The 25694-nt window shown below is 37.4% G+C and overlaps 1 protein-coding gene across 1 annotated transcript in view; it reads left to right on the top strand.

The window, feature by feature from the left end:
* Faf1 (Fas associated factor 1) overlaps window positions 1–25694 on the top strand; it is a 299200-nt gene that overhangs the window by 18954 nt on the left and 254552 nt on the right. Inside the window, exons 2-4 of the mRNA XM_069987264.1 lie at window positions 3720–3788; window positions 15881–15927; window positions 20106–20308. Coding sequence (XP_069843365.1) covers window positions 3720–3788; window positions 15881–15927; window positions 20106–20308 — 319 coding nt within the window. The remainder of the gene's footprint in view (window positions 1–3719; window positions 3789–15880; window positions 15928–20105; window positions 20309–25694) is intronic.

Raw genomic sequence — 25694 nt, forward strand, 5'->3', positions numbered from 1 at the left:
CAAGCGGTAGAGCACTGGCCTTGAGCTGAAGAGCTGAGGGACATCGCCCAAGCCGAGAGTTCAAGCCCCACGACTGACCAAAAAAAAAAAAAAAAAAAAAAAAAGTGTGTGTGATTCGAAGCAAGCCCAGGCAGGAAAGTCTGTGAACTTTTACCTCAAATTAACCAGCACAAAAGAGTAGTGGAGCTGTGGCTTAAGTGGTAGAGGAGTAGCTTTGAGCAAAAAAAGCCCAGGCCCTGAATTAAGCTCTGACAGTGGTATACACAAAAAAGTGTTTTACTACTTCTTAAAATTCCTTTTTGCTCTCATTGTTAGGATTCCTCAAGTGTGGAAATCATTGATAAGTTTTTGTTACTGTAACTTTGCTTTTTTAAGGATATCCTATGAATCTAATTATAAGTGGTGTTTGAATGTAATCTTTTGAATCTTGCTTCTTTCACTTAGCATGATTTGAGTTTTATCCACATTTTGGATGTTTTAGTTTGTTCATTTTTGTTGCTGAGTAGTTTATTATTGTGTTGATGTATAATTGAAGGAGATTTAGTTTTTTTCCCCAGTGTCTACGGATGGAGTTTTTGTAAATACTTATGTATAGGTTTTCATGTGAACTTCAATTTTCATTTCTTTGTGATAACTCTTAGTGTAGGGTTACTGAGTAATAACTTTCTGAAAAACTGCCAGTTCTTCTAAGTGACAATGTAATTTTGTATCTTCAAAGGCATGTAGGAGAGATCTAATTCTTCTACATACTATGGGGTTTAATATTAGTAATATTTTAGATTTTTAGCAGTTGTATGTAACATGTGGAAGTGATATCTCTCCTTGTTTTGTATTTCCCTAATGATTATTGAGGCTGGGCATTTTTTTCAGGTGCCTTTTTATCCCCTGTGTCTTTTTGGTTATTTCCATTAAAGTATATATATACATGTATATATATATATATATATGTATATATATATATATTTAAATTGAGTTTTCTGAATTTTTTCTTCTGGTTCTGAGTCTTCTAGTAGGCATGCTTTCTCTCAGACTGATTTACCTTTTCATTTTCTTTGTGTGCATATGCGCACAGTCCTGGAGCTTAAACTCTGGGCCTAAGCACTGCCCTTGAGCTGTTTTGCTCAAGCCTGGCACTCTACAGCACTTTTGCTACAAATCCACCTCTGTTTTTTTGGGTGAATAATTGGAGATAAGAGTCTCATGGGCTCCTGCCCTTGCTGGCTTCAAATTACAACCCTCAGATCTCAGCTATTTGAGTAGGTATGATTATAGGTGTAAGCCACTGGGGCTTGAATACTCAGGGCCTGGGTGCTGTCCCTGAAGTTTTTTGCTCAAAGCTAGAGGTCTACCACTCAAGGCTAGGGGTTTAGCACTTCAGCCACAAGTCTGTTTCTGGCTTTTTATTGTTGTTGTTGTTGCTGTCAGCTCTTGGGCTTGAACTCAGGGCCTGGGAGCTGTCCCTGAGCCTCTACCAATTGAGCCACAACATCACTCTTCCCTCTCCCCCCCCCTTTTTTTTTTCTTTTGAGTAGTTTATTGGAGGTAAGAGTCTCACGAGAACTTTTCTGCCTGGCTGTGATCCTCAAATATCAGCCTCCTGAGTAGCTAGGACTACTTACTACTGGTGCTAAGACTCTTACAGATTTACTTGCTTGGGCTGGCTTTAAACCACATCTCAGCCACTAGAATAGCTAAGATTACAGCTTGTTTTGTTTTTTTATTTCCATGTCAGTTGTGGGGCTTGAACTCTGGGTCTGGGCACTGTCCCTAATCTCTTCTGCTCAAGGTGAGCACTTTGCCATTTGAGCAACTGCGCCATGTCTGGTTTTCTGGTAGTTAATTGGAGATAAGAGTCTCACTGACTTTCCTGCCTGGGATGGTTTTGAACTGTGATCCTCAGATCTCATCCTTTTGAGTAGCTGAGATTACAGGTGTGAGCCACCAGTGCCCTGTGGTGTGAGTGTTTTGTTTGTGATTTTTTGCCATCATATCTAAGTAATATTTGCTTAATTTGGTAAAAAAAAGTGTCCTGTTTGTTTTTTTCTTTATCTAGAACAGTAGAAATTTAAAGTACATACTATTAAGTTTTTTTTTTTTTATTATTAAGTGCATTTTTTGGGGGGGGGGTCCAGTCGTGGGGCCTGAACTCTGGGCATGGGCGCTGTCCCTTAGCTCTTCAGCTCAAGGCTAGCACTCTACCACTGAGCCACCTTCCCAGCCCCTAAGTGCATTTTTTTTTACTATTAAGTTAAAGCATAAATAAATGGTTGTGATTAATTTTAGTATTATGCTGTTAAAAGCTAACCTACCAAAAATGACCATTTTGACATTTTTTCATTAGTAAAATTATTCATGAGATGGTATACATTTAAATTTTCATACTAAGGCTTACTTGATGTACATTTTACACTTATAGCATATCTTTTTTTCTTTTTTTTTCTTTTTCTCTGGTCCCCCCCGTCCCCCCCAGTCCTGTGGCGTGAACATTGGACACTGTCCCTGAGCTTCTTTCCTCAAGGCTAGCACTCTACCACTTGAGCCACAGCACCACTTCTGGCTGGTTCTGTTTATGTGGTACTGAGGAATTGAACCCAGGTTCAGGGTTTCATGAATGCTAGGCAAGCACTCTACCACTAAGCTACATTAAGCCATCCTTTTTTTTTTTTTTTTTTTTTAAGATTTTACTGTCAAGGTGATGTACAGAGGGGTAACAGTTACATATGTAAGATAATGGGTATATTTCTTGGGGAACATTGTTACCACCTTCCTCGGTTTTTCTCCTACTTTCCCTCCCCACCTTAAGTCATCCTGTTTCAAAGACTCACTAGCTATGTATGTCTAATGGCTACCAAATCAGAGGAGGCAGACCTTGCAGTTTTACAGTTTTCCTTCTGGTTTATCACCTATTTTAATTTTTGTATAGATATAGGTTTTGAGTTGAAGTTCACTTATTTTCTTAACAGTATCCATTAAAAAGTTTACAATAAGCTGGGCGCTGTTGGCTCACACCTGTGATCCTAGCTACTTAGGAGGCTGAGATCTGAGGATCGCAGTTCTAAACCAGCCCGGGCAGGAAAGTCCATGAGACTCTTATCTCCAATAAACCTAGAAAACTAGAAGTGACACTGTAGCTCAAGTGGTAGAGTGCGCGCCTTGAACTGAAGAGCTAAGGGACAGTGCCCCATGACCAACAAAAACAAAACAAAACAAAAAAAGTTTATAATGAAATAGTTCCTGGCAATTAGAGATCTAAATATTATCCTAAACATGGTAGTGTTTAAACATGCTATTTATTATTGCTTTTAACTTGTATTTTAAATATACTTTAACAATTTTCAAACTATATACGATACTCAGGAGTGTTAGCTGTCTAGTATTCAGAAGTGTTAGCTTTTTTTCATAAATCAATTTGGGCTTAAATTACATATTATCTTTGTTAAATATTTACTTTTTTCTTTTTGGTTGGTCTTGGGGCTTTGACTCTAGGCCTGGGTAGTGTCCCTGAGACTTTCAGCTCAAGGCTATTGCTCTACCACTTGAGCCACAGTGCCACTTCTGACTTTTTCTGTTTATGTATTGCTGAGGAATCGAACCCAGGGCCTCATGCATGTGAGGCAAACCCTCTACCGCTGAGCCACCTTCCCAGGCCCAAATATTTACATTTTTAAGTCTAACTTAATTTTAAAAATATGTTAAATGCTTATTTATTTCATTTTCAGGCTTGTACTGGCATTGAAAACATTGATGAAGCCATTACATTGCTTGAACAAAATAACTGGGACTTAGTGGTAAGTATTTTTTTAAAATTATCTAGCCAATATTCAAATTTCATGAATTCTTATATGCTTTTAACATACCTTCTAGATGGTTCAGCATACTGTAGCCAAACTATAACTTACCTGGATGGATAAAATCAAATATCTTTAATATTAAGAGTCTCCTGCTCTTCCGACTGAGCTAGCTAGGTGAAGGCTATCTTTAATATTAAATCAAATTTAGTATTAAATTATTAAATTATTTTGAATACTAAGATTAATGAAATGATTAAAAAGGTATTCCTTTATGTCACTGTGTATTGTCATTTTCCTGTGTAGTATTTTGGTGCAGATGTTTAGATGAAGAAAAAGTCATAGTTGCTTGATTATCTGAGTAAGGCTTATCTTTTCCTCTTCCTGAGGCCCTCAACAACAGTAATTCTGTTCTGAAGTTATTTAAGAAATACATCTGTTGTGGTTTCATGATCTAAAGGCAATTCATTATAGAGGTGGTTTAATTTAGTTTTTCTTCCCTATAATTCAAATGAGAAGGCACAGCATGTCACCAAGCGTTCAACTATTGCAAATCAAACTAAAAACAAATTGTATTAGAGCAATACTTTCTGTTTTAGGATGACACAGATGTCCTTTGATGTCTTTGAAATGCTAAAGAAAGTTGAAACTACAATTTTGAAAGAAAGGCTTACTTTTCCTTGTTTATAACTTTGTAAAAAGCTCTTACTATGTAGCATAGGCTGGCCTGGAACTTACGGTTCCACTTTGAACTAGAATTCAGCATCCTTATACCTTAAGTGGCTTAATACTATTACTGTTATTTTAATCAATGTAAAAAAAGTTCAGATTATAAAACTAATAGTGCTCCTTGTAATGAAATGAGAAGTTAAAAAATTTGCAAAGAAAATACTATAGGTTGAATATTATTATTCTCAACCCTCAAATCTGAAATGCTCCAGAATCTAAACTACTTGAATGCTGACATGACACAAAAATTTGGATTTTGAAGCATTTAGGTTAGAGGATTTTTAGATTTTTGAATGAGAGGTGCACAACCAATAAGATCTATGCAAATATTCCCAAGTCTGAAAAATTTTTGTGTTAAACATTTCAAACAAGATATTCACCCTGAAATTAACTTTAATCCCATCACTCATTGATAATAGCTATTTCACAGTTTTTAGATATTTTTATTTTAGAATATCTTCTATGTGTTTGAATATCTTCTATGTGTTTTAGCTTTTTTGTAATCTACAATCTCTACTTAACATGAACATTTTTCTTTTTTTTTGGGGGGTCCGGTCCTGAGGCCTGAACTCTGGGCCTGGGCGATGTCCCTCAGTTCTTCAGCTCAAGGCTAGCACTCTACCACTTGAGCCACAGTGCCACTTCCAGCTTTTTTCTTTTTGCTTATGTGGTGCTGAGGAATCAAACCCAGGGCCTCCAGCATGCAAGGCAAGTGCTCTACCACTGAGCCACCTTCCCAGCCCTTAACATGAACATTTTTCTGTCTTACTAAATGTGACTTGATTTTTCTAAATGCTTGCATAGCATTTCATGTTGTGGTTGTAGCATAATGATCTTGACAACTAATTTTGTTGTTGTTGTTGTTGTTGTTGGTCGTGGGGCTTGAACTCTGGGCTTGGGTGCTGTCCCTGTGCTCTTCAGTTCAAGGCTAGCACTCTATCACTTGAGCCACAGCACCACTTCCGGTTTTCTAGTGGTTTATTGGAGATAAGTGTCTCATGGCCTTTCCTGCCTGGGCTGTTTTTGAACCGTGATCCTCACTCAGCCTCTTGAGTAGCTAGGATAACAGGTATGAGCCACTAAGGCCCAGCTCTAAGACTTTTTTTTACTGGGGAGGAATAAAGGATAGAGGAAGGAAAGACTGTAGATATACAGTAATGGACTAGAAGTTTTTGATGTGGGAGTTAATGTTTTGAAGAATATTTTTCTAGCCTAACTAGAATGTTGTAAAGGCAGATTTTTTTTCCAATTGATGTTTAATAATTGAATGATATGATTCCCTCCAATTTTTTTTGTATCAGTATTTGGGCTGTCACTTAGCATTTTAACCTTTTCACTCTTGGTTGGCACCTTACCACTTGGATCATACCTCCAGACCAGCCTTTTTGCTGTCTTAGAACTGCAGTTTGAACTCAAGGTCTTACATTGACTTGTCTTGCTTTCTTGACTGATGTTCTACCACTTGAAACATGCCTTCAGCTTTACTTTTTGCTGCTTATTTTGGAGATTGAGTCCTGGGAATTTTCTGTCTGTGCTTGCTTTGCACCACAATCTTTCAGAGTGTGATCTTAGACTCCTAATTATAGGAGTGGGTTATCAGTGACTGGCTATATCTTGTTTTGAGGAGTCCTGTTTTTACAAAATCAAGGGTACAGAAATATTCAGCAGATCATAAATATCTTAAATACAACTTCATAATGTGGTGCTGACTGAGAGTTTTTCCTCACCAGCTGAGCTGTGTATGTAATACATGCACAAGAACTTAAAACTTTTGTCTTAAGTAGTATCTTTTGGTACTTAAAATTTTAATATTATGGCACTGGAAGGCTCAGTGGTAGAGTGCTTGCCTTGAATGCATTAGGCTCTGGGTTTGATTCCTTAGTACTACATAAACAGAAAAAGCTGGAAGTGGCGCTGTGGCTCAGGTAGAGTGCTAACCTTCAGCTGAAGAGCTGAGGGACAGTGCCTAGGCCTAGAGTTCAAGCCCAGTGACAGACAAAAAAGAAAAAAATAAATATTATAATTATTACTTTACCATGCTTGACCATGTAATAAATTGAAGGCTTACTGTGTTTGGTTTATGTAATTTTATATAAATACAGTGTTAGCTAACTATAATGTCAAATACATTGCGTTACTCTTGACTGGAGACTGCTGCCTTTTGATACCTCTTATTAATTTATTAAGTATGGCCTTGGCCAAATTGTCTCTGAACTACCTCTTGTCAAGTAAAAGGTTTGGATTAGATCATATTCAGACTCTAATGCTATATAGAGTATTTAAGAAAATCTATCATCTCTTAATTTTTGTAAAATTTCTATGATAAGCAGCCCAATATTAATTGGTATAAAACACTGAAAATAACTTTATAAATCAAATAATCAAATACATCCCAGTTTGGTTCAATCCTTAAAACAAATCTACAGTGTCTGTAAGAGCAGGAAAAAATGCTTTGCCAGTTTCACAGTAGGTTAATTATGAATGTATGAATCTCTGCCAATAAATTCAAATTTTCAATGAGTTATAGCAAGTCCATGGAAAAATATTTGACACATACTTGATAATTTTGAACGGCGTGAAATAAAAGTAAACATTAACCAAGCCATATTACCTTCTAAATGTTCTGTGCTTTTAGAAAATGATTTTTGAATTTCATATTCAGTTTCTACTTCAGTTTTTTTGGTTTGTGCTGACAATGCTGTTTTTTGTTTTTTTTTTTTTTGGTTGGTTGTGGGGCTTGAACTCTGGGCCTAGGCGTTGTCCCTCAGCTCTTCAGCTCAAGTCGAGCACTCTACCACTCGAAACACAGTGCCACTTTTGTTTTTCTCGTGGTTTATTGGAGATAAGCATCTCATGACCTTTCCTGCCCGGGCTGGTTTTGAACCATGATCCTCAGATCTCAGCCTACTGAGTAGCTAGGATTACAGATGTGAGCCACCGGTGCCCAGGCAACAATGCTGTTTTATAGAAGGACTCTATGCATAATTTTTGTGTTTCTTTATTACATGTTCCTACCTAAGACAAAAATGGTGCAAAAAAATCAGCACATAATATTTCCATATTACTGGATTTCTAAATGATAATTTGAACAAACAGAAGCTTATATGAAGTCATACACAGTAAAAGTGAAAATTCACGTTATGCACAAAGTCTATCCCACTTTAAGTTTCATTGAGGAGTGCTTTGAGGCATTCCATTCCACTAATTTTCACTTTTGAAGAAATACATGTTAATGCTTATTAAAAAAATCTGAAGAATAGTTTCTTGCACTATCCTGCACAGGATGTGATTATAGAGTTCCTCAAATGAGCACAACTTTTCTACTTTATACCTTGTTATAAACACCTGCAGTTTATGAATAGTCTAACCAGTGACAGTATTGAGTCTCTATATTAAGAAAAAGCCAAGTGCCTAGCATTGTTCATCATTGGCCTCCAGACACTAGTTTATATTTGCACAGATGCTTGCTATCACAAAAGAGATGTTACTGTAAAGGGATGACTCATTAGCTCAATCTATTCTCTATTGCAATCTTCTTTTTTCTTCCCTTTCCCTTAAGAGACCATAAGTACATTGTTTTCTGAATTACTAAGTGTCTCAGGTTTTAACCTGACAACTATCTTTCACTCTCATCTTTCCTTTTCTTGAGGGCTTATTATTTTTGTCTACTATTTTATCAAGTGATTTTTCTACATTATTTCCTAAGTTCACAGAAGTCCTGAAGATAGGTAGGTAGTAAGTAAATATAAGTTTATTGTTAAAGATAAGAAACTGAGACTCAATAGAAGGTTAGTCCAAAAGGAAGGTTTTCATAGCTTTAAAATCACAGTTCAATATTATTTTAAAAATTATTAACATTTGGGCTGGGAAGGTGGCTCAGTGGTAGAGCACTTGCCTTGCATGCTGGAGGCCCTGGGTTTGATTCCTCAGCACCACATAAGAAAAAAGCTGGAAGTGGCGCTGTGGCTCAAGTGGTAGAGTGCTAGCCTTGAGCTGAAGAGCTGAGGGACAGCGCCCAGGCCCAGAGTTCAGGCCCCACGACCGGACCCCCCCAAAAAAATTATTAACATTTTTTCTAATCAGTATGCCATTCATCTCTGAACTATTTTTTCTTCACTCAACCAATTTCATAGTGCCAAGTGAAATAGGTTTTGTTTTACACTAAATATGTTTCTGCTTTTTCATATAGATTCTGGGAGAAAGATTTGTGGATTGTGTGTGTGTGTGTGTGTGTGTGTGTGTGTGTGTGTGTGTGCGCGCATGTGTGCGCGTGCACACGTGTATGTGCATGTGTACATGCTGGGACTGGGACTTGAACTCAGGGACTTGAGATCCAGCTTATCGTTTTTGTTTAAGGCTCTTGTTCTACCATAGCCACAGCTCTACTTTTGGCTTTTTTGCTGGTTAATAGAGGTAAGAGTCTTGTCTGCCTGGGTTGGCTTTGAGCCACTGTCCTCAGATCTCAGCCTTCTGCGTAGCTAGGATTACAGGCATAAGCCACCAGTGCCTGGCATAGGAATTGTGGTTTTTTAAAAAAATTATTTTTGTCTTTGGTACATGGCAAATTGCCTAATAAATTCTTGGTTGATTGATTTAATACTAGCAAAGTTATTTTTAGATCTGTTCCTTCTCCATTATTTGGATAGTTGAAAGTCTTTGCTGTTAAGATTTCTGACTCTTAGAACCAAGTTGCTTTTCTATATCTGGCAAACAGGTTTGAGATAGGAGAGATAATCAGTTTACCTGAGGAACAGGATTGGGTTTCAGTATTGTGTGTGCATCTGATAATGATTTTCCTCTGTGGGTGATCTTTTTGTTTGTTTGGTTATTTTTTGGTCTGTCATTCTACAATGTGTAAAGTATATTATATAACTCAACCTGCCTGAAAATGTGCGCGCGCGCGCGCGCGTGTGTGTGTGTGCGTGCGTGCGTGCGTGCGTGCGTGCGTGCGTGCGTGTGTGTGTGTGTGTGTTTGCCAGGTTTGCTTCTCTGGAGAAAATTCAAAGTGATGTAAGATTACTATTTTTAAAGTGAAAGTTAATAGGTATGGAAGAATTGTTTTCTACTTTGCAAAGGAAAATCCACATTGTTACAAACATGAAACTTTCCTTTTAGTAAACTCATGTTGGCTATGTTATCAAATCTTAATTCCCCTGCCTTCCAGATTGTATATTTTCTTTCTTTGTGATCTCATTCTTATTAGGATGACCTGTAATCTCAGGGTAGTTTTGATTTTCATTTTCCTGATGACAAAGGTGTTGGAACTTTTATCAGGTTATCCTTGACTTTGTTTAATTCATTTGCCCTTTTATTGATTGGATTGTTTATTCTTTTGGTGTTTAATTTTCTGAGTTCTTTATATATTCTAATATTAATCCACTGTCTGGTAAATACATAGCAAAATTTTTTCTCCTAATTCTGGCTGTTCTCCCTGGTAATTGTTTCCTTTGCTATTCAGAAGCTTTTTAATTTAATGCAATCTAATTTTTCTACTATCGTTTCCTCAGCTATTGACAAAACAAAAAGACTCGATATTTTCCTTTTTTTTGTTCTGAGAAACTTTTTGTTTGTTTTTGGTGCTGGTGCTGGGTCTTGAACTCAAGGCTTGGGCACTGTCTGAACATTTTTTGCTCAAGGCTAGTACTCTACCACTTGAGCTATGTTGCACTTTGGATTTTAGGTAGTTGATTGGGGACTTAACTGCCCTGGCTGGCTTTGAACCACAATTCTGAGATCTCAGCCTCTTGAGTAGCTGAGATTATAGGCATGAGCCATCATGCTTATCTTTCTTTCTTTCTTTCTTTCTTTCTTTCTTTCTTTCTTTCTTTCTTTCTTTCTTTCTTTCTTTCTTTCCCTTCCTTCCTTCCTTCCTTCCTTCCTTCCTTCCTTCCTTCCTTCCTTCCTTCCTTCCTTCCTTCCTTCCTTCCTTCCTTCCTTCCTTCCTTTCTTTCCTTTCTTTCCTTTCTTTCTTTCTTTCTTTCTTTCTTTCCTTTCTTTCCTTTCTTTCCTTTCTTTCTTTCTTTCCGAACCAGAAGGCCAGTATGGATTGCCTGATTTGGAGATTTATGGGAAGTAGTTTTTCAGAGACCTGAATTGAAACTACAACATGTAAAAGTGTACTGTACTGAAAGTTCTAAATTGCAGGTTTCTCTGCTGGTTTGCCTGGTGAGCTCCCAGCTTCCCAACCACTACACATTCCCCTACATGACCTGTGGCATTCTCCATCTCCTAAGTCCCTACCAGCTCACAAGCTATTCTGTAGACTGGTAGAATCCTGTCCCTTGGTCAGAAACTGCTGTGCTTTGTTATCAGTTTTGTTGATTCTCTTGGTCACACCACTTAGGACTGTAGTGTGAGTTCAAGGTGCTGCTGTGGCTGTGGCAGGACCATGTTGATCCTTAGGATCTTACAAAAAGGTTTTTGTGATATGGGTAGTCTAGTCCTGTAAGTTGGAAATTCTAGCCACAGAGCTGGTGAGGATGGACCTAGGATCTCAGGTGCTCCAGTCTCACTTCCCAAGTTTTCTCTTGACTGCCTTTGGATCTGTCCCTGCTGGATCTGAGATTTCATGCTTGCCAGTGCTTACAGATGTGTTGATGCAGTCAAATCTACTGTGCTGCCAGCTCTGATTTTCTTAATTCTTCTTGAGGATGTTTGATGTGAAAATAGCTGTTCAATAAAGTATGTCCCTAAGGAAAGATTTGAGGTGTGTGGGTGTGGGGTAGGGTGTCATTCAGTCTCCATCTTGCCCACTAGCTCTGATTTTTAAAAATTACTTTTGGACATCTTCATCTTACTTGGATATCTTCATTTGAATTCTTCACAATATAATAGTTGAATGTATTCTGTTGTTCATAGATGTAAACTATGTTATGATTGTCAGTATATCTGTATTGCCTAGCACCATGCTTAGTACATAGTTGGCAATTGAATATATGTTACATGAACAAATGATGTCCTAATGTAACCTCAAAGTTCATATGTTCTAAGTGAACCAATGTGGAATTTTCCTGTTTCTGTATCTACCCATTGTTCAAAGTTCAGATCAAATGCTATCCCTGTTCTCTTAATCGTCAAGAAAAATATTGTTTTCCCTAATCTGTATTTCTTCAGTTAGGGACAGTTGTAGTGTCCCTTATTCTGAATTGCACACTTTTCTTAGTAATGAACAAAGTACATACTATTGTGATCAAGAACTAACTTCCTATCTAAAACTAAGTACACTATTTAAAATTATTTCATGGGCTGGGAAAGTGGCTCAGTGGTAGAGTGCTTGCCCCTAATGCATGAGGCCTTGGGTTTGATTCCTCAGCATCACATAAACAGAAAAACCTGGAAGTGGTGCTGTGGCTCAAGTGGTAGAGTGCTAGCCTTGAGCTGAAGAGCTCAGGGACAGCACCCAGGCCCAAAGTTCAAGCCCCACGACTGACCCCTCCCTCCAAAAAAAAAAAAAAAAAACAACCCAAAACTGATTTCACACTTTAGAAGAAGTTGAAATTTTTTTCGCCAGTCTTGGGACTTGAACTCAGGGCTTGGGCGCTGTCCCTGAACTTCTTTTGCTCACTCTGCCACTTGAGCCACAATGCTGCTTCTGGTCTTTTCTGTTTATGTGGTACTGAGGAATTGAACCCAAGGCTTCATGCATGCTAGGCAAGCCCTCTATGACAAAGGCACATTCTCAGCCCAAAGTTGAAGGTTTTAAGTGAAAGTATTACTACTGTTCCTTCTGCATAGAATATTGCACTCCCATTTTGTTCTTCCTTCTGTCTCAGTTGAGACGTTATTTAGATCTACCACTGAACAGTTTCTCAGTCCCAGGGAACCATTCGTAAGAAATAAGGAAGAATTTCTTGAGAAAAGTATGTTTTAATAAAGAGAATGTCTTCACAAATACTTAAGACCAAAATTAATGTCTTTGAGGAACAAAAAGGCCCATTTTAGCTAAGGATGTAAAACCTTAGTTCATTTTACACATGAGGAAATTGAGACTCAAGGAAGTTCAGTTTATATACATATATACACATACTCATATATGTACATATACTCATTAAACTCATAATGTGAGAGCCTCAGTTCCAAGTTTGGACTTTATTTTAGTTTTGCTCTCTCTTTTTAAATTATCTTCAAGTAGTTATATGAAGGGTAATATTTGGATTTTCTAAGTCCTTAATTTTTTTCCATTATACTTTAGCATTTCCCTAGTGAAAATGTGAATAAAAATCTTTCTAACTTATAGTATTTCTGTTTTATTTTTAACCCACATCATAGCAAATTCTCTGAATTACTTATTGTTATTTGCAGAAGAGATTTTTGTGTGTGGAAACATTGCTGTTAACAGAAAGTGGATAATGAACCTGGTACAAGGCAGACATGCTTCCATTGACTTTGTGGCTCTTGAAACCTTCAATTTTTGCGTGTGTGTGTGTGTGTGTGTGTGTGTGTGTGTGTGTGTGTGTGTGTGTGTGTATGTGAGAGAGAGAGAGAGAGAGGGGGAGAGAGAGAGAGAGAGAGGGGGAGAGAGAGAGAGAGAGAGAGAGAGAGAGAGAGACAGACAGACAGACAGACAGACAGGGAGAGGGGAGGGAGAGGGAGAGGGAGAGGGAGAGAATGAGTATGAGTATGTGTTTATGTGCCAGTCTTGGGGCTTGGCCTGGACACTGTCTTTGAGCTTCTTTTGCTCAAAGCTAGCACTCTACCTACAGTCCTACTTCTAGCATTTCGGGATTGGTTTATTGGAGATGAGTCTCATGAGCTTTCCTGCAGGCTGCTTTGAACTGCAGTCCTCACATCTCAGCCTCCTAAGTAGCTAGTATTACAGGCACATGCCACCATTGCCGTGTGTGTGTGTGTGTGTGTGTGTGTGTGTGTGTGTGTGTGTGTGTGTGTGTGTGTGTGTGTGTGTGTGTATTTCCATTTATTACTTTCCAGTGGAATGTTACAAATTTCAAGATTAATAGCAAACATCTTATACTCTACTTTATTTTCATTCAACAGTATCCTATTTGAACCACTTCTGGCAAGTTAACTTAGGTTAATGCTTTACAAAATGCACAAACTCCTTTTGACTGTTGATGTGTGTGTGTGTGTGTGTGTGTGTGTGTGTGTGTGTGTGTGTGTGTGTGTGTGTGTGTGTGTGTGTGTGTGTGTGTGTGTGTGTTGGTGTTGGTCGTGGGCCTTGAACTCTGGGCTTGGGTGCTGTCCCACAGCTCTTCAGCTCAAGGCTGAAGCCATAGTGCCACTTCCGGTTTTCTGACTGGTTTATTGGAGATAAGAGTCTCATGGACTTTCCTGCCCGGGATTGCTTTGACCCACGATCCTCAGATCTCAGTCTCCTGAGTAGCTAAGATTACAGGCGCAAGCCACCGGTGCCCAGCCCGGCTATTCATTTTATCAAACAAAGTATTAGTTTTTAGTATTCATGTTATATTTTCATTTCATGTTGAAGAGGAAGGAAGGAGGATTTGGTATGGTAAAAGGCAAAGTTGGAAAGGTTGTCTTTTAAAAATTTTTTATTCTCTTCTCTGGTCCGCACCCCACAGTAAGATGTCAATAATTCTGTATGTGGCAGGCAGTAGCCTCCAGAAATATCCTTGCCATATCATTACTACTTGTTTGATAGCTTAGAGACTGATTTCAGTCATGTTTATATAAGGAAGTGTCTCTTGTATTACTGTATTTTGTTCTCTGCCATAGTTGGGTGCTAGTCTTATCAAAAAACTTGACACTTAGTAACATTCTTTCCTTTTCAGTGTTCTTTTTTTTTTTTTAATTAAGAATAATGGTTATAACAAGAAAGAATGAATTTCTGCAGCTAATTTAATTTTTTAATTTTCATAGAAGTTTTCATTTGTGACTTATTTATTGTTCTTTCTGATCTTAGGAAAGAAATAATGTTAAAAATGTTTTCTTAAAGAATTGATTTGATGTGTTTTGATATCCTTGACCATTGATTTTTGTGAGCATTTTACTTTGACAGGACTGGAATTAAGCTTTCTTATGACTCAAAAAGTTTGGTGATACTGGTCCATGTTGAATGCAGGTTTTAAACTTTTCTAAAATGTTTTATTATTAAGTAGAAAGTGGGAGAAAATGAGGGAGAGGGTAACACTGTTTGCAGAATATACTCATTACCTTACTTATGTAACTATAACCCCTCTATACATCACCTTTACAATTAAACAAAATTAAAAAATAAAGTAGAGAATAGAACATATTTTGCACTGTTAAGGAAGCATTTAGTATTTTGTTGAAATAAATACTTCAAAGTGTACTTAATTCTTCATAAGAATTCCTCATGCTGTGAGCTTCTTGGTCCCTTAAACAGTTATCTGTTTCTTCTTCTGTCTTTCTTTAAATGAACATTATTTATTATTTATTCTTTAGTTGTACAAAGGGGATTTAATTCAGTATGTCAGTCTATGAGTACAGTGAAGTTTTTTGTTTTGTTTTGTTTTGGTGCTGGTAATGGGGCTTGCTCTCAGGACTTGGATGCTGATCTTAAGCTTTTTTTTTTTTTTTGTCGGTTGTGGGGCTTGAACTCTGGGCCTGGGAACTGTCCCTCAATTCTTCAGCTCAAGGCAAGCACTCTGCTGCTTTAGCCACAGCACCACTTCTGGTTTTCTAGTGGTTTATTGGAGATAGGAATCTCATGGAGTTTCCTGCCCAGGCTGGCTTCGAACCAAGATCTTCAGATCTCAGTCTCCTGAGTAGCTAGGATTATAGGCATGAGCCACTGGCGCCCAGTTTGATTTTAAGCTTTTTTTTTGGGGGGGGGGTCCGGTCGTGGGGCCTGAACTCTGGGCATGGGTGATGTCCCTCAACTCTTCAGCTCAAGGCTAGTGCTCTACCACTTGAGCCACAGCGCCACTTCCGGCTTTTTTCTTTTTGCTTATATGTTGCTGAGGACTCGAACCCAGGGCCTCATGCATGCAAGGCAAGTGCTCTACCACTGAGCCACCTTCCCAGCCCGATCTTAAGCTTTTTTTACCCAGGGCTAGCTCTCTACCATTTGAGTCATACCTCCATTTTCAGCTTTTTGGTGGTTAATTGGAGATAGGAATATCTAGGAATATCTGGCTAGTCACCAGTATCAAGCTCAAGTACAATGTATCTTGATCAGTGTCACCCCTGCTATTACTATCTCCTCTTTGTCCCAACTCCACTCTTCCTTAATTGACCTAGTTCCATTTTCACATATGTACACTGAGTATTATGATTATATTTGCCCATTTTTTCCAAATTTTAATTTTTTGGTTTGTTATTGTAAAAATACTGTACAGAGGGGTTACAGTTACATGAGCAAGGTAATGTATTTGCCCACTTTTTACCTCCATTAAATGACCTTGTATGTTTCTTGTTTGCAGGCAGCTATTAATGGTGTAATACCCCAAGAAAATGGCATTCTACAAAGGTATGTTATAGTGCTTAATGGTTTAGATAAGAGTTTAGCAGAGTAAAGAAGAGAAAGCTGTTAATTTGTTTTACTTTTTAATGGAAAATTTTATTTTTTATTAATACAGTCCTTGTACTTTTTTATATTTATTTATTTATTTATTTATTTTTTATTGTGAAAATACTGTACAGAGGGGTTACAATTACATGGGCAAGATAATGAGTACATTTCTTATCAAGCATTGTAGCCTCCTCCTTTGTTTCCCCTTCCCATCCCTTCCGATCCTCCCCCTGCCCCCCACCCAATCCTCCCCGCTCCCCCTCCTGGCCCCCCCGCCCCCCCCACCAAAGTTGTAAAGTTCCTTTTTGACATAACGACTTGTGCATCTCATTGTTGGAATGGGTCCACCTGTATCCCTATTTAAACGATTTGTTTTTCCCCTTCCCCTCCACAAATTATACCAATATCAATGTACTTTTGATACCTTTGTGAGTGTTATTTCTCCAAAAATTCCAAGGCTTAACTATAAAATTTTGGTGTTTTTTTTTTAGATTAGGTAATACTATTTTTTGACCTTCTATTATTCCTCTCTTCCCATCTTTGCAATGTATGCATGTACATGGAATTTTATGACTATATTGTTCTACCATTCTTCTTTCCAGTTTTCCATTCCCCTCCCATTAGCTCCTACCCCTTCAGAGAAGAAATATTTTGTCTTTCTTGTATTCATTTTGTTAAACTGTTACCTCTTTTTAAAACTTTTTTTCTTTTTGTTGGTCATGGGGCTTGAACTCAGTGCTTGGGCACTGTTTCTGAGCTTTTTTACTCAAGACTAGTGGTCTACCACTTGAGCTACAACTCCATTTCTGGTTTTCTGGTGGTTACTTGGAGATGAGAGTCTCATGTACTTTCCTGCCCCGGCTGGCTTTGAACTATGATCCTTAAATATCAGCCTATTGAGTAGCTAGGATTACAGGCATGAGCCACCAGTGCCCAGCTTTCCTAAACTTTTTTGTCACTTAGTTTTCCAGTTTTATTATTTACAAAGCCTGATCAGTTTTCCAACCTGAATTACTTATGATTTAATGAAAATTTCTATTTCAGGCTCTTTTTGCTTCCAGATGAAATGTTCAACCTATGATATAATCTTCTTTCCACTGGGAGGTGTTTTGCCTATTGCTGTTTTTCAGGCATATCTTTGAGGTCATAATGTTGTAGCAATCTGTAGTATCCTCTATTGGTTAAAATCTACTGAGAAGCCATTTATTCGGAAGAAATGAAGTTTTGCAGATTAGACCCAACATCATAGAATAGACTATATAGAAAGATAGATACGGAGACTAGAAACATTAAGTCAGTAATTTAAACTTAACAGTTTTTAGCTGCTTAGTAAGTTAAACTGATTTTCCCATATATATATATGTATATATATATATATATATATATATATATATATATATACACACACACACACACACATACACACACACACACACACACATACACACACACACACACTCTTATTTATTTATTTTTGTCGGTTGTGGGGCTTGAACTCTGGGCTTGGGTGCCGTCCCTGTGCTTTTCAGCTCAAGGCGAACACTCTTCCACTTGAGCCACAGTGCCATTTCCGGTTTTCTAGTGGTTTATTGGAGATAAGAATCTCACGGACTTTCCTGCCTGGGCTGGCTTTGAACCGAGATCCTCAGATCTCATCCTCCTGAGTAGCTAGGATTACAGGTGTGAGCCACCAGTGCCCGGCTTTCCAGATTTAAAAATAAACCTTAGAGGTATGTGTCACCATAAAGATTCTGATTATAAATATTTAAGAGCTCATTTTTTCATCTCATCAGTGATATTTTTTCCTGCTTTGGATATTTTCCCATATATTTATCATATGACTACTTTCTTGAATTTTGTAACTGAGATTTAAGCCCCAGACATGGGGCTTGAACTCAGGGCCTGGGCATGGTCCCTGTGCTTTGGTGCTCAAGACTAGTGCTCTATCACTTGAGCCACAATGCCACTTCCTGCTTTTTCTGAGTACTGTATTGGAGATAGACTTTCCTGCCTGGGCTGTCTTTGAACAGGGATCATCAGATCTCAGCCTCCTAATTAGCTAGGTTTATAGATGTGTGCCACCAGCACCCTGCCAGATTTTTCTTTTAAAATATATTTATTGTTATTATAAAGGTTATGTACAGAGGGTTACAGTTACATAAGTCAGGTAAAGAGTACATATCCTTTTAGACAATACCACCCCTTCCCTTGCTTTCCCAGTTATTCCCACCTGTAAGTTGTATAGTTCATCTTCAACATAGTTTTCCTTGAATATCATTGCTGCATTTGTTCGCCCTTTGTCCCTCCATTTCTGCACCTCCTCTTACACTTGAAAGGGTAGGTTTTTGTCTTTGTATCAGTAATTACTGGTCAGTAAGATCTTATGCACATTACAAAATGTATGACATATTAAGTCAGAGAAAAGCCAGTGCTTTAAACAATTACTTCTCTATTCATTAGTTTGATAAATTCAGATGCCTTCTATGCATAAAATCTTGAACTGAAGGCAAGAGGACACAGCCATTAAAAACAAAAATGTGAGCTTTGTCCTTGTGGAACTGTATTATGATAGTATTACAATATTATCATACATATTACAATAACTGAATATATGTATATATATAGTACTTCTTAAATGATAGTACTATTTATGTGTATGTACATATATCTACTATAATATCACTACTATATTGTAGGTGTCTAATGATTGTTAATATATATAATTTTGTAATTATAGATGATGATGGGGAATTAGACCTAGTTGTGTGGTAGCAAAAGTACTGAGTTAAAAAATAATCTGAAATGAGAGATTTGTATAAATCTGGTAATTGAAAGATGGAAATGAGATGAAGTTGGGGAGGAAAAGAATATTCTTGACTAGCCTGTGTTCCTGTGAAATGGGAAGGATCAAGGTGAGAAGGCTTTTGTGGTTATTAGCATAGAGAGAGAAAAGATAATATAGTGCAGGATTATGCTTGGAAGATGGATAGGATTTAGATAATACAGGACTTTTTTATGCTACTATCTAAAGAGCAGAGGGAACAATGGAAAGATTAAGGAAGAACATGGTCTGAAGACAATTGTTTTTTAGTTTCACTATAATGGTAGTTTGTGGAGGAGTAAGAGAATGTATTAAGAGATTGGTTAGAAGGCTTTTGAATTACTTTGTATGAAAGTTGTGACTTGGTTTAAGATGGCAGCTTCAGAGGATTAAGGCACATGACTTATCCAAAGGATATTTAAGAGGTAATATTGAAAAGATGTGGGTATATGGGAAGGGGTCAAAGATAACCGTCATAGGTTTCTGGCTTAAGTTGCTGATAATAGTGGAGAATCAGACTTGAGAAAACATTAATAATGTGATCTTTGAGTTTGAGGTATGAGGTATTACTAGTTAGATCTCAGGCATTGTGCAAATACTGTTATTTTTCCTCATTTTACAAATAAGACTGCTATTAAAAGGGCAGAGCTAGGATTTCATTTTTATTTTCTGTCAAGAAGACAAACATTGAAACATGTTTCCAAAAGAGATGAAGGGAAGAGAGTGGAGTTAATCTCTAATGCTAAAAGATGCTTTTAGACTTCACATACATAGGAAAAGTGATTCCCCCTTTATTTCATAGAAAGTGGGAAAAAGAGATAGTGCATATGTGGGATAGCTTATGGAATTGATGTTAAGAATATAAAGTAATTTCCTCTGATGATTCCTGCTTTTTTTATTTAAATAAACTACAAAAAATACCTTTTAATGCCAGGAGTCAGATAGAATTAAGTTTTAAGCACATTGAAGTTTCAAAAAAGTCTTTTTGGAAGATAATGAGTTAAATAGTGATTTAGTGAGAATGAATGAAGGAGAAGACAAGGTTTTTACTTCAGCATTTAAATGAGTATTTTACAAACATAGTGAGGGTACTTGGTCCTCTTCACAAGGTAGCTGTTAATAAACTAAAAAGGCAAAGATGGGTTGAAGATTAAAATGTGGCCTTCATTTGCTGGAGGAAGTAGAACTTTAGTTTGGCTTTAATATCAGTAGGATACTTGGTAGGAAGAGCACAGAGCTGGGGATGAAGAAAGCGTTAGGAGTATAATCTGTAAAGATTTGGTTGTTGAAAAACTTTTTTTATGTCAACATTTAGTGACTATGGAGGTGAGACCATACCAGGACCTGCATTTGATCCAGCAAGTCACCCAGCTCCAACGTCTACTTCCTCTTCTTCAGCATTTCGACCTGTAATGCCATCTAGGCAGATTGTAGAAAGGCAACCTCGGATGCTAGACTTCAGAGTTGAATACAGAGACAGAAATGTTGATGTGGTACTTGAAGACAGCTGTACTGTTGGTAAGTATTTTCCTATTATATAGTCTTCATATATGAATAATTCGTTAGGAAAACATTCAGTTTTTATATTCTTTTGAATTGACTGCCAACAGGAAGGGAAAAAGATAAAATGAAACTGATAGTTTCTTATACAGATCATTAGGCTCTAATTGTAACTATTCTATTGAGATAGAAGTAAATTCAAGAATAATGCCTCCAATCTGACATTTGCTGATTAATTGGAAAACTGAAGACTGTTCTTCTTGGGATACCTTCAAATTTTGATCCACCAGATATTATCCTCCTAAGTAGCCAGGATTACAGTTGTGAGCCACTGGTGCCTAAGCACTTTGCCCAACTTTAAAATGGGTTATTTGATGTTTTGTGGTTGAGTTATAGAAGTTTTTCATGTATTTTGGAAATTAACTCATTTGTAAATATTTTTTCTCATTCTGTAGCCTGCCTTTTGACTCCATTCCTTTTTGGTGAAAAAGCCTTTTAATTTAGTAGAGTCTTAATTGCCTACTTCTGCTTTTTATTGCCTGTGTTCTTGGTGTCATTGTAAATAAATTGTTACCAAGATTAAAGTCATGTAGGTTTTCACACTGTCTTATTCTTTAAATATTTTTGTAGTTTCAGGTCTTGTTTAAAGTCTTTAATTTATCAAATACAATGAGTTAAAAATTGTTATTATAAATGTGATGTGCAGAGGGATTACAGTTATATAAGTCAGGTAAAGATTACATTTCCTTTTGGACAATGTTACTCCTTCCCCTTGCATTCTTCCAGATTTTCCTTACCATCCCTACCCACAGAACTGATTTTTGAGTATGGTGTAATGGTTCAGTTTATTTACCTGCATGTGGAAATCCAGTTTTCTCAATACTATTTGTGGAAAACACTGTTCTATTCCCTACTATGGAGCCTTGTCTTATGGAGTCTTGCTGAAGATTATTAGACTCTGTGGGTTTATCTCTGGACTTACTATTCTGTTCCATTGCTTTAATTTTTTAAAAATTATTAATGTAAAGGTGATGTGCAGTTATGTAAGTCAGGTAAATAGTATATTTCTTTTTGCACAATGTCATGCCTTCCCTCATCAATTGTTTTTTTACGTCTGCCTTTAGGCAAATACCACACTATTGTGAATATTGTAGTTTTTGTTTTGTTTTGTTTTGTTTGTCGGTCGTGGGGCCTGAACTCTGGGCGTGGGTGCTATCCCTCAGCTCTTTAGCTCAAGGCTAGTCCTCTGCCACTTGAGCCACAGGGCCACTTCTGGCCTTTACTGCTTATGTAGTGCTGAAGAATTGAACCCAGGGCCTCATGTATGCAAGGCAAGCACTCTACCACTGAGCCACTTTCCCAGCCCCTGAATATTGCAATTTAAAAAAATGTTTTGAAGTCAAGAAATATAAAGCTAGCCAGATGCTGGTGGCTTACACCTCTGATCCTAGCTACTGAAGAGGCTGAGGTCTGAGAGGAAAGTCTCCATAAGACTCTTACCTCCAATTGATCCCTCAAAAAACCAGAAGTGGTGCTGTGGTTCTAGTTGTAGAGCACTAGCCTTGAGTACAAAGAGGTTCAGGGACAGCACCTAGCCCCACCCCACAACTGCAAAAACAAACAAACAACAACAACAACAAATATATATATATATCTTCTTCACTTTTGTTTTTTTCCAAGACAATTTTGGCTCAGTGGGGCTGTTTGTGGTTCATTAAGAAGTTCAGGATTGTTTTTAGTATTTCTGAAATATTGATAGTGATTGTATTGACTATGAAGATCATGTTGAATATGTGTGTTTTAATACCGTTATTTAGTTTTCAAACATGCAGACTCTTTTATTTTTTGTTTGTCATGAGGCTTGAACTCAGGGCCTAGGCTCTGTCCCTGAGCCCCTTTGTGCTCAAGACTAGTGCTGTACCACTTGAGCCCCAGTACCACTTCTACTTTTTCTGAGTAGTTTATTTGAGAAAAGAGCCTTACGGTCTTTTCTGTTTGGGCTGGCTTTGAATTGCAATCCTCATATCTGTCTCCTGAGTAACTAGGATTACAGGATTACAGACATGGAGCCAATAGGCCCCTGGCTTGCAGACTCTTATTTTGTTGGATCTTTCTTAATTTCTTTTACAAAACTTTTGTTATTTTCAGTGTATGTAAGTCTTGACTCCTTTGATAAGTTTATTTCTAAGCAATTTACTGTTTTTGAAACTGTTATAAATAAGATTATTTTTCTAATTTCATGTTTTGAATGGGCATTATTAGTATATAGACTAATGGATTTTTGTATTTATTTTTATCTGAATTCACTTTTTTTTCAGGGACACCTTAGTGTTTTCTACATATATAGTCATATTATCTGTAAACAAACATCTTTTACTTTATACTTTGGATCTGTCCAATTTATTTTTGACTATTTGCTGTAGCTAGGCTTTCTAGTATTGTGGTTATTAACAATGTTGAAATTAGAATCCTAGCTTTGTTCTTGCTCTTTGAGGAAAAACTTTGAATTTGTGTGTGTGTGAGAGTATGTGTGCGTTTGCAAACGCCTGCCTGTACTGGGGCTTGAATTCAGAGGCTGGGCTGTGTCCCTGAGCTTTTTTTGTTCAGGTCTGGCACTCTGCCACTTGAACCACATCTCCACTTTCAGCTTTTTGGTGACAATTGGAGATATGAATCTCCTAGACTTCCCTGCCCTGGCTGGCTTTAAACTGTGATACTCAGCCTCCTGAGTGGCTAGGATTATAGGCTTGGGCCACCAAAGCCAGGTGGCTTTGAAATATTTTAACATTTGAATATGAAGTTAGCTATTGATTTTAAATATTTAATCTCTATTGTATTTTTTTTTGTAATTTCATTTTGTTTCTTGTTTCTTTAGTGTTTTTTTTTTTTGTAATTTCATTGTGTTTCTTGTTTCTTTAGTGTTTTTATTGTGGAAGAAGGTTAAATTTTATCAGATACTTTTTTTTTTTCCATGTTTTTATTAGCATCTATGAGTTGTATAAAGAGGAGAAGGTTCATTGTGATTTTTCCATACAGGTGTTCAAGGTACCCTAATCAAAGTTAATCTTTTCACTTTTTGTTCCCTTTTCCCCTGATCAAAACAACTTCAACAGACTTAATTATTCTATTTTCATACATGCATATCAAGTACTTCAACTCCATTCATTTCACCCTCTGTTGGTGCCTCCTTACCTCTCACTAGTACTAAATGCCTGAATGACCAAGATTTACTTTCCTGTCATACATTTCTCATTTTTCCTTTAGTAGCTCACATTTATGTAAATACAGAATAGTTTCGGAAAGAAACAAAATAAAAAAGAAAAGCAAGGTAGGGCGCCGGTGGCTCACGCCTGTAATCCTAGCTACTCAGGAGGCTGAGATCTGAGGATTGTGGTTAAAAGCCAGCCTGGGCAGGAAAGTTCGTGACACTCTTATCTCCTCCAATACACCACTCAGAAAACTGGAAATGGCACTGTGGCTCAAATGGTAGAGTGCTTGCTTTGAGCTGAAGTGTTGAGGGACAGCACCCAGGCCCAGAGTTCAAGCCCCACGATAAACCCCCCCCCTGGAAAAAAATAAGAAAAGCAAAGAATACAAACAAGTCTATAGTTTACAGGTTGGGGCTCTGAGTATGCAGTATTTTCCTTTAGTCTTTGTCCATCAGAGATCTATTAATGGCTTTCCTAATATGTTTGGCATTAATTCCTTTTGGTCAGGGACCTGCAGCAGTTCCCATTAAGCCAGACACTTAAGTTATACATCTTGTTTTTGTTCATGGTTAGCATAAGTATTGAAGATATACTTATGTATGATATTTGAGACTTAATAGATTTTTTTCTTTCATTGTTTTATGATGCTGGAGTGGAACTCATGTCCTGATTCTACTCTATAACTCTAATCCTTTTCATAGCATTTGGTCTATTAAATGTGTAAATTCTATCACTGTTTCACATCTTTCCTTTATTTATTTATTTTTTTTGCCGGTCATGGGGCCTGAACTCTGGGCCTGGGCGCTGTCCCTCAGCTCTTCAGCTCAAGGCTAGCGCTCTACCACTGGAGCCACAGCGCCACTTCTGGCTTTTTCTGCTTATGTGGTGCTGAGGAATCGAACCCAGGGCCTCATGCATGCGAGGCAAACACTCTACCACTGAGCCACCTTCCCAGCCCTCTTTCCTTTATTTTCATTCCCTTTGTTATACTTCAGGAACTGGTTTATCTATGTGCTTTCAATTTTTTTGTACAAAGGAGTTGCCATTTAACAAAGCAGTTTATGAATGCAAGGCATCTTGATCAGTTCCACCCCTTTCAACATTTTTACCCTTACCTTCCAACCCACTCCTTTTTTTACTCTATTAAAAAATTTTTTGTGTGTGTCCATCTTGGGCCTTGAACTCAGGGTCTGAGTATTGTCTCTGAATTTCTTTTGCTCAAGGCTAGCACACTGCCACTTGAGCCATAGTTCCACTTCTAGCTTTTTAGTAGTTTATTGGAGATGAGAGTCTTACGGACTTTTTGCTCAGGCTGGCTTAGAATACTGCAGTCTTCAGATCTCAGTCTTTTGAGTAGTTTAGAATTGTAGACGTGAGCCACCAATGCCTGATACTGCTCTCACTGTTCTTAGTTTTGTAGGATATATGTTGCATTCTTTAAAAAATTATTTTATTATAAAGGTGATATACAGAGGTGTTACAGTAACCTAAGTCAGGTAATAAGTACATTTCTTTTTGGACCTACAGTGCATTGTTGACTACATTCTCTCCCCTTCTTTAATTAATCTGTTTCATGAGTTATGAAAAATAATTATCTGATTTCCTTATGTTCTATTTTTTTTCTTCCACAGGTCTTTATTTTCCTTAATTGGACTTAAGTAATCTTTCGAAAGCACAAATCTCATACCTTATGTGTCCTTATTTTGATCATTGTATTTGGTTTGCCTTTTCTTGTTTCGGTTTTCTAGAAAAGTCCTATTCAGCTTTTAGAATGCCACATAATTATGCCTTTTCTCTGTAGCCTTTCTTAACTCTGATGGATATAGTTAATTTGAGCCATTTTTTCCTGATCATATATGTGTATATACATATATATTTTCTTTTTTTTTGGGCTGTCATGGGGCTTAAACTCAGGGCCTGGGTACTCTCTCTGAGCTTTTTGGCTCAAGGCTAGTGCTCTATCACTTGAGCGACAGCACCAGCTCAGGCTTTTTTCTGTTTATGTGGTACTAAGGAATTGAACCCCAGAGGTTCATGCATGCTAGGCAAGTACTTTACCACTGAGCCATATTCCCAGCCCTAGAATGAGTTTTAAACATCATTCTTCTGTTTCAAGTTTTTCTTCTGACTGTTAAGTTTTCAAACATAGGGATCAGGTCTTATTTTTTATTTTTTTTTCTTCAAGTATTTGACAT

Source organism: Dipodomys merriami, unplaced genomic scaffold (genome assembly GCF_024711535.1).
Source record: "Dipodomys merriami isolate MVZ:Mamm:240054 unplaced genomic scaffold, mDipMer1.0.p SCAF_34, whole genome shotgun sequence".
Lineage (NCBI taxonomy): Eukaryota > Metazoa > Chordata > Mammalia > Rodentia > Heteromyidae > Dipodomys > Dipodomys merriami.